Source organism: Melopsittacus undulatus, chromosome 11 (assembly GCF_012275295.1).
Source record: "Melopsittacus undulatus isolate bMelUnd1 chromosome 11, bMelUnd1.mat.Z, whole genome shotgun sequence".
NCBI classification, from domain to species: domain Eukaryota; kingdom Metazoa; phylum Chordata; class Aves; order Psittaciformes; family Psittaculidae; genus Melopsittacus; species Melopsittacus undulatus.
Genome location: NC_047537.1, coordinates 6,369,652 through 6,383,720, shown reverse-complemented (window position 1 = coordinate 6,383,720; position 14,069 = coordinate 6,369,652). Strand labels below are relative to the sequence as shown.

At 46.4% G+C, this 14,069-nt stretch overlaps 1 protein-coding gene across 1 annotated transcript in view; it reads left to right on the top strand.

Annotated features, from left to right (window-relative positions):
• COL27A1 (collagen type XXVII alpha 1 chain) overlaps positions 1 to 14,069 on the top strand; it is a 153,294-nt gene that overhangs the window by 47,695 nt on the left and 91,530 nt on the right. Inside the window, exons 10-12 of the mRNA XM_034067355.1 lie at positions 694 to 738; positions 3,094 to 3,147; positions 4,329 to 4,373. Of these exons, the coding sequence (XP_033923246.1) occupies positions 694 to 738; positions 3,094 to 3,147; positions 4,329 to 4,373 (144 nt within the window). The remainder of the gene's footprint in view (positions 1 to 693; positions 739 to 3,093; positions 3,148 to 4,328; positions 4,374 to 14,069) is intronic.

Sequence of the window (14,069 nt, the reverse complement as noted above, 5' to 3'; positions counted from 1 at the left end):
CATTTGTAACCAGAAAAAAAAATTGATCTGGGAGCTTGCTAGAAGACAATAAACATGAAAACCCATTATGCATTTTTACAGGGTTCATTTCCACAGCAGTTTAAATGAGCAGCAATAGGCATAGAAGTAGAATAAGGAATTTATACATAAGTATTTTCATCTCTTCCCATAGCTGTCGATGCTGCAAAAGGTTAGAGAGATTGTGGTACCCGCACTGCTAAGTGGTTTTCTAGGCTGCAGGAATTAGAGAGGCTTTCTCACTGCACCAGGGTCTGCCTGTGTTCCCTAAACAGGTGTTGAAATACATTTGTGATTGCTATGCATGTGTTCAGTTAGGCAGGAAAATGAATCAAGGGCTATTGGGTACAGAGCATCACTGTCCATCGCATCTCAAGTGTAACACAAGCTCTGTGCACCCTGCTGCATTAGCCTTTTTGATCAGAAATCTCTACTCCAGCCCCAGGGAAGGCTCACTATGTGCAGCAGTCTCAGGTTCTGCAGAGTCCTAGCTCCTCAACAATGGGAGATCTGTTATTTGTATGTTTTGTCCTTGTTTTCTCCTTTGTTGCTATGCCTTGAACTGGGCACCGAAAGCAGAACCACGCAGGGATAGTGCTGGGGATTTGGCACTGCTCGATAGGTTAAGTTAAAGCTTGTCCACATTTGTCTTTGTTTTTTTCCCTTCTGTTCTAGGGTTTACCTGGCCCCATAGGGGAAGCTGGCCCAAAAGGCAGTCGGGTAAGCAGCCTTTCATTGTCTTTTCCCTACTTGTTTTTACCAAAAGCTTCTCAAGAAACCTTATGCTTAATTTTGCAATCCTGAAAGTATTTGTTTTTATTTGTTGGATTCTGAGGGTTTCAACCATGCATGGCTTGTTTATTGAACCACTGCTCCACTTTTTATATTAAACATGGAATGCACCAAGATCAAAGTTCAATAACAGCACTGATGATACAAAGTCAGAGCTCACGTTGCAGGAGAGCAAAGAATGGCAAACAAATTCCTACCAAAGACCAAAGTCTGGCCTTTCTACAAGCCCCATCTCCCAAAGGCATCTTTAGTTTCAATAAGTGTTGTTCAGTGGTCTTTGACCATGCTGAATATGGACTCTTTTGGGTATAACCCTGGGTTTGGGAGTGATTTATATCATTATGCCAAGTAGCAAGCCAGCATCTTGAAGCCATGTGCAAATACAAACAGTATCTCTGTTCTGCCTGGGTTTGCTCATCAAATTGAATTGCTGGAGGTTCATTCTCATTGCAGAGGGTTATTTTTATGTATTTTTTACCACTGAAGTTTCTCATTAATCACATTTTGTTCTTTTCCTGCAATTATCAATTCACAATGAGATTCAGACCCAATAAAATCCCCAGTTTCTCCAACGCGATGCTTTCTCTGTGTGCAATAAATTCAAGCAGCTGGCTTTCATCACTAGGAAAACTGCAAGGAATAAACAAATGCTGACCCTGTAGCTATTCCTGAGCTGGGAAGGGAGGTGGCATGTTCAGTGTCCTGCAGGAAAGGGGAAGATCTCAGAGTTGGAACTAGATGACCTTAAGGTCCTTTCCAACCCTAACTATCCTATGATAGCCCAACTTGCTCCCTGACTTCTGCAAGTGATGGAGTTCTTTGTCACTGGACATTTATTATTATTATTCTATTTATTATTATTATTATTATATTCAATCATTATTCTATGCCACTGGACCATAACTATCATATGGTGGATGTGCGGAATGTGAGGCTTGAAAACTATTTTCCACTTTGCACTCCTGAGTGCCGAGGACTGAAATACTCATCCCTACTCAAGAAAGCCATTTCTCAGTTCAGTTGTAGTCAATCACAACTGGGTACTAAATATATCAGCATTTTTGTGCATTCAGGGAGCCAACTATGGGCTCCTCTCCATCCACTACCTCTTTGTATCTCCTGCAGAAAGTAGTTATGTGGTTTGACTTGGGATTCAGGAGGCAAAGGCAGACAGCACCATTTTAATGTAGCCACATTTTCCAGCTAGGTATTATCCCTAAAGGAAGCATGAGCTGAAGGGAGCGGTGAAAAAGTTTGGTGGGGTTGACAGTAAGAGAAGTAGTGATGATGGAGGAAGAAAGATGAGAGAAAATCAGTGTTAACACTTGGCTTCTGTAACAGAGAGGTGCCACTGAAGGGGCTCCCTGCTGAAATTCACCTCCTTTTGATTCTGCATGTTTGGCAGAAATTAGTCCTTTGCACAAGGTAACTTTGTGCTAAGTGCTGAGCAGAGAGGATTAAACACAAGGCTTCAATTGTTGAAGGGAAGGAAAATGTGGCTTTTGATGCAGTGTGTCTTGTCTGAGCAGGATCCCAAGGCCACATACTTGAAAAGGATGAGTGTGAAAGGAGCAGATTTTGTGCTAAACACATTGGTGCAAAGGAGGCTTCTTTACAGTTGGTGTCTGTATCTACAGGGTGAGCCTGAAGTCGCACGTTCAGCCTCTCTCTGCCTAGACCCAGCTTTGGTGCTTGGGTTGACAAGAGTTTGCACAAGGCTTTGGTGATGCAATGGCTGGCATGGAAAGGCTTTAGGCAGAGCCTCTCTCAGCAAGGATGTGGTCAGCAGCTTTGAATGCCAGGAAGTGGTGGTGTTTGCATAGGAAAGAGCTGCAGTGGTTGACCACCATGTGGTAGAGGACAAGCAGAAAGGGCTTGGTACAATAGGATGCTCCCCCAACACAGCTGGGAATGAGTGCCCAAGGCAGGGAAAGAGCCATGAAAGGAGGTGTAAGCATGTGGATTATTTCTGCTTTCACTCTTGCTAACCTTGAACCAAGCTCCGTTTCCCCCAGGTTCACTTAGTGCCAGCCCAGGTAAGGTTTCTTCTTGCTGGCCTCTCCCTGCCTGGAGTCCTCATGATCCCTGGTGTGAGGGTATGTGCCCTTGGACTACATCGTGGAAGCCAGCACCATGCAGTCCATGGGCATATACACTTGCCTCAAGGTTTATTTCATCACGGCTGCCATTGACCAACGCTGGAGGATGCTCTGCTGTTCAGAGAAGACTGACTGGTTACTAAGGGAGAAATGTATTTGACTACTTGTTTCCTCTTTTCTTTAGGGATACATTGGCCTTCCAGGATTATTTGGGCTACCAGGGGCTGATGGAGAACGAGTGAGTATTTTGTGGAGAAAACCTTGTTTGAATACAGTTTGAATCTTGTAATCTTCTTTATCCCTTGTTCTGGATGGAAAAAGCAAGCATCCCTAAAGTTTTCCCATGCCTTCTTTAGCCTGTTTCTACCCCTGCATGAAGATTTGTGTCTCTGTATAATACTGACATTCATGTCAGGAAAAAAATAGGCTTCAAACAGGGTCAATACACGTCACTGTTGAGTAGAGAGGGGAGGCTTTCCTTCACTTAATTCCCTGCCTTCCTCTTTACCCTTACTAGTTCATCTTAGTGGGGTGGGGTGGGAATAAGGATATATGTGGAAATTCCCTGCTCCCACAGCAGTAACGTCCCACCCACAGCATCCCAGCGTTTTGGCTGTCCAACTAGAGATGTCTGGAAAGAACCTGGCTCTTGGAAGGGGTTTTCTGACAATGCCTTTCCTTCCAGTTGCATCAAGTTGAGCAGTCAAGACTGGGGCCTGTGGATGGGCAGCTATGGCTGCTGTTCCCATGTGTCCTCCTTTCCCTCCATCCTTTCCATCATACCTCCTCCAATCCCACATATTCAGAGCTTTGCAGGACCTCCCTTGCTTTTTTGCTCCCACATCTCCCCACTTGTCTGATCCCTGCCCATCCAAGACCCCCTCTTCCCTGCAAGAGCTCCTAAGGAAGGTCACTGCACGATGAAGACTGTTTGATTCCAGCTCTTTCTCCTTCCAATGGAAGCTCCAGAAACAAGCGGTGTCCCGAGAGCATGTGGGAGTGAGCATGTGTGTGTGTGCCTGCCTGGGAGGGGACTACCCTGTGCTCTAGAGTCGCTGATTTAATGCTTGTATAACTAAATAAGAAACATAAACACAAGTTCTCCCTTCGCGGTGGCCTTCAGTCACTTCCAGACCAGTAGCTTAATGACTGCTCCTGCTAAGCACAGCTCCAGCCTCTTGCCCTGGGTGTGGATGCTGCCTGTGTGTGTGTCCTCAGGGAGGGCTATAGCTAATGGGTGAAGGTTAATTGTCTTCTGCTCTCGCAGCTGACGTTTTGATTCCTGAACAATGCCGCAGTCATTAGCCTGGTTTGCGTTCCCCTTTCTCTTCTAGCTTTGGTTTGTATTGGTGGTTGCCTGTTTGCTTTCTCAAGCAGACCTGTTATTTTTTCTTCTTTCTCTGTGTGTTTTTCTTGCAGGGGATCCCTGGAGTTCCTGGGAAGAGGGGCAAGATGGGTAGGCCGGTAAAGTTTTTCCTCGTCTATTATGCAGACCTTGTTGAATGAAACTGGAAACAAAGCATCTGGCTTTTGGCTGGGGCCTTTCATATCTTCTGATGGGAACTGAAGGGGAAGATCAAACAAATCTTTCCATATCTATTTTCTCTAGCAGGAAGAACCCTGAAGATACAAATGGTGTTCTCTTCCTTTCTTCTATTCTCTGCCTGTTTTTTTGCACTGTCTCTATGCTGTCTTAGATCTGACATTTCTCAGATTCTTTTCTGTAATGTCTTCCCCTCTGTCCTCCCTCTGACCATCCCCTTCCATGAATTCACTTCTAACTCGCCACTGTGACTGCAGCATCTCAGGTGCCTGTGCCTGCTCTATGCTCCATCACTCCCATCGTGTTTGCTGCCTCTTTGCTGTGACTCTCCCCAACCCTTGTGCCATCCTGGTTTGCATAATTCTAGTGCACTTCTGCATAGAAACCTTTTTGTCCATGGTGGTGGTACAGAGGTAATGCAGCTACAGATCAGATGAAGCTTACAGAGCAAAGAGACCAGGTAGATTTGAGAGCTTGGCCAGGAGGAATCGGTGCTTGCAAGTAGCACCAAATACAAGGGGGAAACTGAAAGCTGCATAGGAGAAGAATGGGGTTTGTGCTGACTGTGGCAAAAAGCAAATTGAAAGCAGGTGGGAAAAGTACTGACATGAGTAGAAGCAAGAGGGAAAGGACAGAAAGGAAAGCATTGTCCACAGCAGCCTTCTTACAAGCAATTCTGTGTGTGCCTTTAGCAGAATGGTTTTTACTCCATGTCTCGTTGCCTTTGAACTTTGTCTTTCACGTTAGCCTGAGTTTCCCTTGATCCCCTGACACTGCTGCACTCACAGGCTCATTGTGAGATGTCCACTCACCCACACAGGGAAAAACCCAATGATTTTCCTTGTCACCCTCTCATGTAAACACCTGCTTTGCACAGTCCCACCCTCACTGGTGTTCTCATAGTCAAAGCCATGCAAGCATCCCAACAGTGCCACGTTCATCACTCCTGCCTCTTCCTCTTTCCTTGGGATGGAGGGGAGGTTGAGCAGATTCTTTTGGGGAAGGCTGGTGGAAATTTGTACCAGATCTGACAGCTCTGTAAAGCCCCTGGTTGTACCAGAAACCTTTGTGATGAACAACTGCAAAGGGCCCATCGATGGGACGGTGACTCATTGACCAGAGTAGAACAAACAAAGCAACTGTCGTTAGGTGCAGGGTTTCTGCTCTCTGCCTTGTTTCTGCACCGAGCACACTGGAGGCTCAAAGCATTCCAGCTGTTGTTTGGCTAGCGTTTGGAATCTTCCAGGCAAGAGGTTTTTGTTTGGAGGTCACTGTTACAAACAAGGGGCTCCCTTGAGATGAGCAGGGAATCTCTCAACCGTGGAGGCATTCAGGCTGGGATCTAGAGAAAGGGATTAAATGGCTGAGCATCAGCACCTTTGTTCTACCCGGCTCCTTCAGAGAGTTCTGGCTCCATCCCTGTTTCATGATATCAGGATTAATAAGAAATCTTGAATGGGCTGATGGTGATGATTTGTACTCTGAGCGTGAACGAAAAGATTAAGTGACAATCCAGAGTTATTCAGGAAGTCACTGGGAGAATGGAGAGTAGGAACCATTCCCTGGTTCCTTTCCCAATACTTATCTCCTGGCCTGTGCTGTCTCCCAGCTGGTTTGCAGTGTTAGTGAGCCTGCTGTGATATGTTTCTGGTCTCTCTCATCCCCACGCCACTCGGTTTGCTGGCGTGGCTACTGTTCCTGCTCTATTTCAGTGTTATTGCAAAAGAGAGCTCCTGAAAGCTGCCATCCAAAGCTGGTGAATGCTCTGGAGGGTAGGGAAGAAGTTGGTATCAAATATGTTTCTCTACCTAGTTTTGTTTGGGATGAGAAATGGCAGCGGATTAAGTGCTCGGCAGAGGAGGAGCAGGGGGCTGGGGGAGTTTGCATGTGACACCGTGGGCCTCCGAGAATGATGTAAGAGGGAATGATTAAAATAGAAGAACTGGACATGAGTCAGATCTTGAAACCCTTCCAGGGAAGTTAAGTTTTGCAGAGCTAGGAGGGACATAGTGAATGTGTCGTGGAACCAACTGACTCCACCTCCCGCTCTGCTCTCCCTGCAGTGCATTTCTAACACATGGGCCCTGCTGAACTCTGGTGGGCCACATGGAGAGCTGTGATTAAAGTACAATGCACTGGGGAGACTGAAATAACATGAGCCTGTATGCGCCTGGATCTGCTGCCTGGTTTAGATGTAGGCTGGAGGCATGGAGCTGAAGCAGGCGGTCACTTAAGCCTTCAATCTTGCCAGTGCGGTGGCTGAAAAGAATGGCTTTTTATGGTGGTTTTGTGGATTTTTCGGGTGTTCAGTTGAGCAGCTGGGGAAAATTAATAAATAAAAGGAGAATAAGAAAGGCCCCATTGCTGTGGGTTGTGGTCTGCATGGTGCTGGAGGAAAAGGAATGAGGGAAGCTGTTGTTACGTGCTAGACTGGCATGCAGAACCAATGTTCCAATCCTAGTTGACCTTTGGAAAGGAGATGGGCTATCACTGAAGGATGTGACCCACAGGAAGAGGTGCTATAGGTAGTGATCATTCAAGAAGTGCGAAGCTGGAAGTGATAGGGTTTCCTTAATGCTGTGGGAGATGAGTAGCCGCAATCAGAAATGACTGCACTGCAGATTGTATGAACCTTCAAACAGAGTGTAATGTTTTCAGAAGTTCTCAAGGCCTGTTGGAGAAAGAAAGGCATTTTTCCAGGAAATAGACCCAAAGAGCTTTTAGCTCTCTTGTTGTTCATCTTTGTTACTGACGCATGCTTGTATCTCTTTTTTCACATAGAGTATCAGTACTGATACTGCGCTGTCATGCCTGATGTTTGCTTGAAATACGTTTTATTAGTGGCATGATTTTAACAGAGATAGAAAGGAAGGAGCAAAGTTTAGTTCCAAGACATACTTGGGTTTGTCTGAGGTCTACTCACGATTTAGCCAAACACAGCTGAGGTTTCCTTATAGTTTCCTGAGAACCTGCTGGTGTTACTGGTCCCATGCCTGTGGCTCAGCTGAATCCTTGGAGCATCCCATCAGAACAAACACCTTGTGAAAGAAAAGCCCTGGACCAAAGGGTCCATCAGTTTGGGACTTTAAAGCTCATCCAGTTCCAACCCCCTGCTATTGGCAAGGACACCTTCCATTAGACCAAGCTGCTTATGTGTGTGATGATAGGCAGCCACGTCCCATCAGCTGCTGGGTGTGTGATGGGGGTTCCTGTGTCCTGTTAGCCTCAAGCAAGGGAGGATAACACATCCTGACAGGCATCAGGCTTTGCACAGCCTTTGGCAAGTGCCAGCATGTTGCTGAAGTGCAGCTCTGAGGATACAGCTTGACAGGTAGAGTCAATTACTGCTGTGTTAGCAACAGGCCCAGAGGGAGGGTTTGTGCTCAGATGTGTGGCCAGAAAAGCTGACACAGCCTGTGAGAATGGCTGGAGTGTGCAAGGCAAGGTGGGGAGATGTGTTGCTTGGTGGCTGCACAGGAGGAGGAAGAGGATGTGGGACCTGGTTTATCCTGTGGCAACTTCAGACAAGCAGCTTCTTGACTGCAGGCACAAAAAGGATAACACAATGAGCTCTCCATTGAGCTCAGTAGCTGCAACTTGGCATGTAAATAGTAAGGATTATACTGCTCAGGTGTCAAGGGAGAGGTGTTATGAAGTGGCACGTGGATTCTGAGTATTGGGGATCAGTGCATTGGCAAGTCCAGAAGTCTCCCTTCCCTCTGCCTGTCAGCCACAGTGTGGAGGCTGTGAGAGCCAGCAGTGATCTGGCAGCCACTCCAGCCCAGCCTCAGTAGTGGCTGTGAGCATCAACGCGGTGGCAAGCTGCCGAATCTGGCATCAGCTTTCCATGAGCAGACCACAGGCAGGGTCCCCTTTGCCAGCTCTCAGCTTGTAACGCGGTGGTGCTGTCTTGCCAGGCTGTTTTTCATGTTTGCTGTCTTCTTCCATGTTGACTTAGGAAGTTAGCATCTTAGCTCCTGCTTCAAGTCCTTTCTCTTCATCTTTGTCAGATGTTGGATGTGCGTGTGATACCCCTGTGCTCCCCACTGATATGGGCATCACATGAAAAGGCATTGCCTTGTAGGAGACACTAGAGTGCAAAAAGCAGGGCTGCCTTTGGGTTAGGGAGGTTTTGTTTCACAGCTTCCCCCAACCTGTTGATATACGGCTAAGATAACTTAGTGGTGAACATAAGTGCATGGGGCTTTGCCAAGTTACACACTCTCATCTGTTGTCCATGCAAACAATAGGGCCATGTTTTGCCATGTGTCTGGAAAGGCTGGCATAACCACAAATTACTGGGAAAGTAGATTTTGCTCTTCTCTGTAGGAAATAAGATCATAAACAGCTCCTCTCTTCTTGCTCCAGTCTTTGCTTTGGATGCGACTCAGGCTCTTCCTTGCATTTGGAGTGAACCAAGCAGGAGTCTCCTGCACCAGACAAGCTGAGATTTGGGAAACTGCTAACAGCATTCCAAGTACCTCTTCTTTAACAAATAGTTTCCAAGCTCCAGTTGACTTGAGTGGGCTCCCTTGGCCTGCAAAGGGGCAGCCCATATGGATTTTCTCATGAGAAAAACAGGACCTAAGCGTAAGGTTGTAAGCATAAGAGCTTAAAGGCTCTCACCTACTGAGTACCATGGCGCACGTGGGCTGCTGAGGATCCAGCCATGTCTCTTGTGTCACTGAGATGCTGTTATTTTCCAAAGAAAAAGAAGAAAGAACGGAGCTGTTCTTCTCTTTAAATATTGAGAAGCATTTTAAAGAAATACTGTAATTAAAATGGCAAAAATTCTGAGGAAGGAGGGATAAACTGTGGTTTTCCGCTTAGCTGGGTGGTAATTGCAGTGTGTTGGTCCACAAGACATTTCTTCAGGTCTGAAAGAAATGGGGATGGTATTTTAACTGATCTTAGATGGTGTTATCCATATACATCCTCAGAAAATTAATGTTTCTCTTCCACACAGCTTCACAGCTCAGGTCTGATTCACCTGAGCACTCAGTGGACTCATCCACCAAGTTGGATGGGTTGGACTTATCCAACAGACACAGCATTCCTTCCCAGCTGGTGTCACAGTTCAGGTTCACCTGTAGGCTGTGTGCGGATAGAGATGCACTTCCAGATGTGGACAGGTAAAGTCAGTGGAGAAATGCACAGGTTGAGGACCTGTTTGTACAGGTACATCCCCAAGATGAGCTGCAGGGAGGAGCACTGCAGGAGCTGATGGACAGGACTTGGGTGACTCCTCTGCCTTGTGCCAATACCCCAGCAGAGCACCAAAAAGTTCGTTTCCTTCTTCAGGAACTGCTTGATTTAAAAACATTAATAAAATATGATGTTAATCATTCTGTTTGGATGAAAAATCAAGTAGAGGCTCTGGAAATCAGAATCAACAAAACTCCTCTGTTACGAGACAGCTTTAGCCCATGAATTGAGTTTTTCTTGTTAGTCACCTAAGTTAATCCTTTGCTATAATCATTCCTTATTAACTTAGATTTTTAAAACAGATTTGGTTTGAGCAATCAGTGACTTTCTTAACACTGAGGTTGGACACTGGAAGTGGACACCGATCTCTCCTCCCCTCTGGGCCTGGTTCATCACTCTGAAATGCAGGCACGAGCCCAGAGCAAATGTCACCACCCCTTTTTGGCCTCAGCTGTTTCACATGTCTGGAGTTTCCCAGATCTCCATGGTGAGGTGCTTGCATGGTTACTTATCATTCCGATATCAGCATATGTGTCTGTTCATGCTGACATCAACAACATAACCTGGCAAGGTGGACAATATTAGCACATATTTCATTTTTGTTAAAGAATGGGCAAAAAAAAAAAGTACTGAAAACTCAGGGAAAAGGGTTTGAAAGGTGCCAAAGCTCGTAACTTCCACTGAGAGAAAAGAAACAAACCCACAGATGGTTTATTTCTAAGTATGTCCCTAAGTGACTTGTATTTCTCATTCTAAAACACATGAGAATTGAACCAAGGTTTCCTGAGAACAAGAGCATCTTTCTTCTTCCAGGGAAATGTTCATTGATAAATCAGATCAAAGCCCCAAAAAGATCCTCTTTAGAAATGATAAGGGAAAAATAATGCAAGTATCACTTTAAAGTCTGAGAATATTTCCATCTCCAAAGCTTTCCTAAATAGGAGGATGCTTGATTTGGAAATCTTGCCCATAAATTATTAGGAGCAGTGGCAGATTCAGTGCTCTTCAGCATTAGGTAGTGGGGTCTGTGTTGTCTGCACTCTGTTAGAGCCCCAGAGATGGGGGAAGAAAGCATTTACAAGCATAAAAGGAACAAAGCAAATGGGCAAGAGTGTGGAGGGGCTGTCAGTTAACTTCAGGGATGCTCGGCTGAAGAGGCTTCAAGGGACGTTTGCTCATGCTCTGGTGGAATGGGATGCCCTGGGGTGCTGTTCTCCCACACCTGGAGGCATAGCTATGCTTTAAAATGCTGTGAAATCTTTATCCAAAGAGGATGTGACCTGGAGCTGTGAAGTCTCTTGGGAAGAGAGAGAGAACCTCCGGTTTGGGTGACAAAGGAGCGGAGCCACAGTGGGACCATCAGTTGAGGATAGCATCTCTCTTCTTCACAGGGATGGAAGCTGTCACCATCCCACGTCTACACTGAGCAGATGGCAAAGGCTCCTGTAGGGCTGTGTAAACTGAGCAGGAATCAGGTTTGCTCAGCTCCCTTTGAGGTGACTCTTGCTGCTCTAGGGACCAGCGCTGGGTTCAGTCAACCCACTTTGCCTTCAGCCCACCTGCGGAGGAGCTCACGTCTGCTCTCTGCACCAAGAATGCTCTCAGAGGTGTCAGCTGCCAACATAAGCTACACTTGTTTATTTTACTCTCCTTCTTTTCCAGTGACTGCCTTCTCTCGCCCTCAGCCCTCCTTCCCCACCACCACCTCCTCTGTCTTTTGGTCTGAATTGTTTGCCTTGCAATCTCCATCCCTGGGGAGAGTGCTGGGCAGTGATTCACCTGGCTGGAGCCAGCTGGCAAGCAGAGCCTTTCACAGACAGGACAGGAGGGCTGGTTGGTTTGAGCAGCTTCACCTTCAGCCAACAGGAAAATAAAATCCTATTTTTGGAGAAGGATCCTGCTGGCCTGAAGACCTGCCAGGATTCCTCGGAGCAGCTGCTGCCAGACTTGCCTCCCTTACTCCATCAGGGAAAGTGGTTTAAACTGAATCAGATGTTGCGTGCATACAACACACCCGCCCGCGTGTGCACACCTGGAAAGGCCTTTGGGAAGTGATGGACATGGTGTTACACCGGGTTCTGCTTCCCTGAGGATAGTGGCTTTCAGGGACAGGAGACAAGAAGTGATGGTGTCTTTTCAGACAAGGAGCAGCCCTTTGGCTGACAACAGCAAGAAGGGGCAGGCCACTCTGTTTTAAGCAGAGGAAGAAAGGAAGGGGAGGTGTAGGAGGATGTAATCCCCTTATGCAGGAGGAACCAGTTCCAGTGCCTGTCTAGGTCTGGTTGCTCTTAGTTTGTGTGTGTCCTGGTGCATGAAAGGATGCCCTTTGCAGGGAGTGTGGATGGAAAGGAGTTAAGGCAGTGCTATAGGATCTCAAAAATAGAGATTTAGTTACTGGTCCAGCTTTGGACTTCTGAGTGTAACCTGGGATAAATCAGTTTGCATCTCTCCTCAGCTCCCTCTCTAACAGTGATTCCTCAGCTTCACCTCAGTCTTGCTGAGTGCAGAGCATCTGCTTGTGTGCTCTTTCTCCAACTCCTCTTTAAGCTTCATCTTGCTTCTTTCATTGAACTTCTCCTTCAGACAATGTGAAATCCATTCAGCTGGACTTTTCCCCCCTCCTCCTCTCTGTATTTCCCAGCTGTGAGATAGAGATAAAAGCTTTGTCATTACCTGCAGAGCAGCACCCCAGTGGTTCTTCACGATTTGTTAGTCAAGCATTTTCCTCTTAGCTCTGCTGCCATTTGCCATCCCTTCCCCATCCTGGTCCTTCTCTTCATGTGTTCTCCCTCCTACAGAACAGGCAGGGTGCATGTCTCAGTAGGTTTTCAATAGGGTGTTTTTCTTTGCCATCCCAATTCTTGTACATAATTTCCAGGGAAAAAAGGCTGCACCTCAAAAACCAGTGGATTTTCTGTACCAAACCCCCTCTGCACTCACTTTGGGAAGGTCAGGAGGCTCTGAATGTGCTGGGCTCTTTAATCTGTTTCACAAGTAAGGTTTCTTCTGTAAGGTGCTGCCAGTTGCAACTTGCCTGCCCACCAGCATCATAAAACAAGCTTCCTGCCCCATGTGTTCTCCCTTAGTTTGGGCTTTTCAGGCTGCTGAAGCAGTGCATAGGAGAGGAGAGGCAGTGCCACTTACAGGAGTGAACCAAATGGGATAACAAAGTCCACTTGTTTCTGTTGAATAGTGCTGGTTTTGTTCCTGGGGAGCATCTCTGTCCTTTAGGCTCAGACAGGAGGGGAGAAGCATTGGAAAAATAGCTTCTACAGATATATGATGGCCAATAAATTAGGATGCTGTGGTCACTGGAACTGTTATTGTGGTTTAAACTGCTACTGCTTACCCCATGGAAAGAAAGTGCTTTCTGTTTTGTTAGGGGCTTAGAGGGTTGATTGCTTCCTGCTGTGCACTGGACTGTGTTGGGATAGCTTTCACAACCTGGTTTGGGTCTTTGGAGGTTCTATGGATGCTGGAATATCCTTATTCATGCCACAGCCACTAGCCTTGGTCTCATTTAGTGTGCACAAGACTGCTGTGTTGCCAAGCTCAGATCTTGAGCTGGGATGCCTGGGATTGCTTGAATCAAAGCTGCTCTTTCCGTTTGTCTCCTCCTCTGGGGTTTTTTGGTGCATTGGGCCACAAAGCACCAAGGGACCACCCACAACCCCAGAGATGGGGTGCTCGTGCCAGCAGAGCACATGGTGTGTTATGGGCAATCAGGTGTTGGCTATTATGAGCCTGAGTACTATTGCTGAGTGTTGTCTTGGGCCTGGCTGTTGGAGCAGTGGGGCCAGTCCTCACTGTTCTGGATTTTCCACCCCTTTTCCACCCTTTTCCACTCCTTTTCCACCCCATCTCAAGGATGTGCAGAAACCCTACATCTGCAGGGAGAGTCACAGTGTGCTGTAAAAGAGTTGTATTGATGAATCTCTTGCTTAATGGGTAGCATTGGCCAAGTGACCCCAGATGCTCAGCTCTGTACCTTCACTATACAGGAATAATCTGCTTTTTTAAATACTTGAACATCTGCTGTTGGAAAGCCTGCATAAAAGCTGTGTTTTTATTAACTCTATTTCCAAGTGCCTCAAATCTCCTAAGCAGTGAGGTTAATATGAGAAATTGAGGCATAAAAGGAGATTAGTGGGAAACTTAAGAATTTCAGTAGTTCCTTATCTGGACATTTTTATCCTGGCATGAGTATTTTTTAATTGCTTTGGAAGTGATTTAAATCAAATTTAGCAAATGCTTTTAGTCTGGAGCAAGCATTCCTCTAGATGATATTATGCTGCTGATTTAATGGTAGTAGTCAAAGGAGTAAAACCTTTTCACATTGGCAAGACCTCAGCTTGGCAGAAGACGCCCCAGCAGCCCCAGGCTGCCCAATGGTATCCATGGGTCACTCTGTG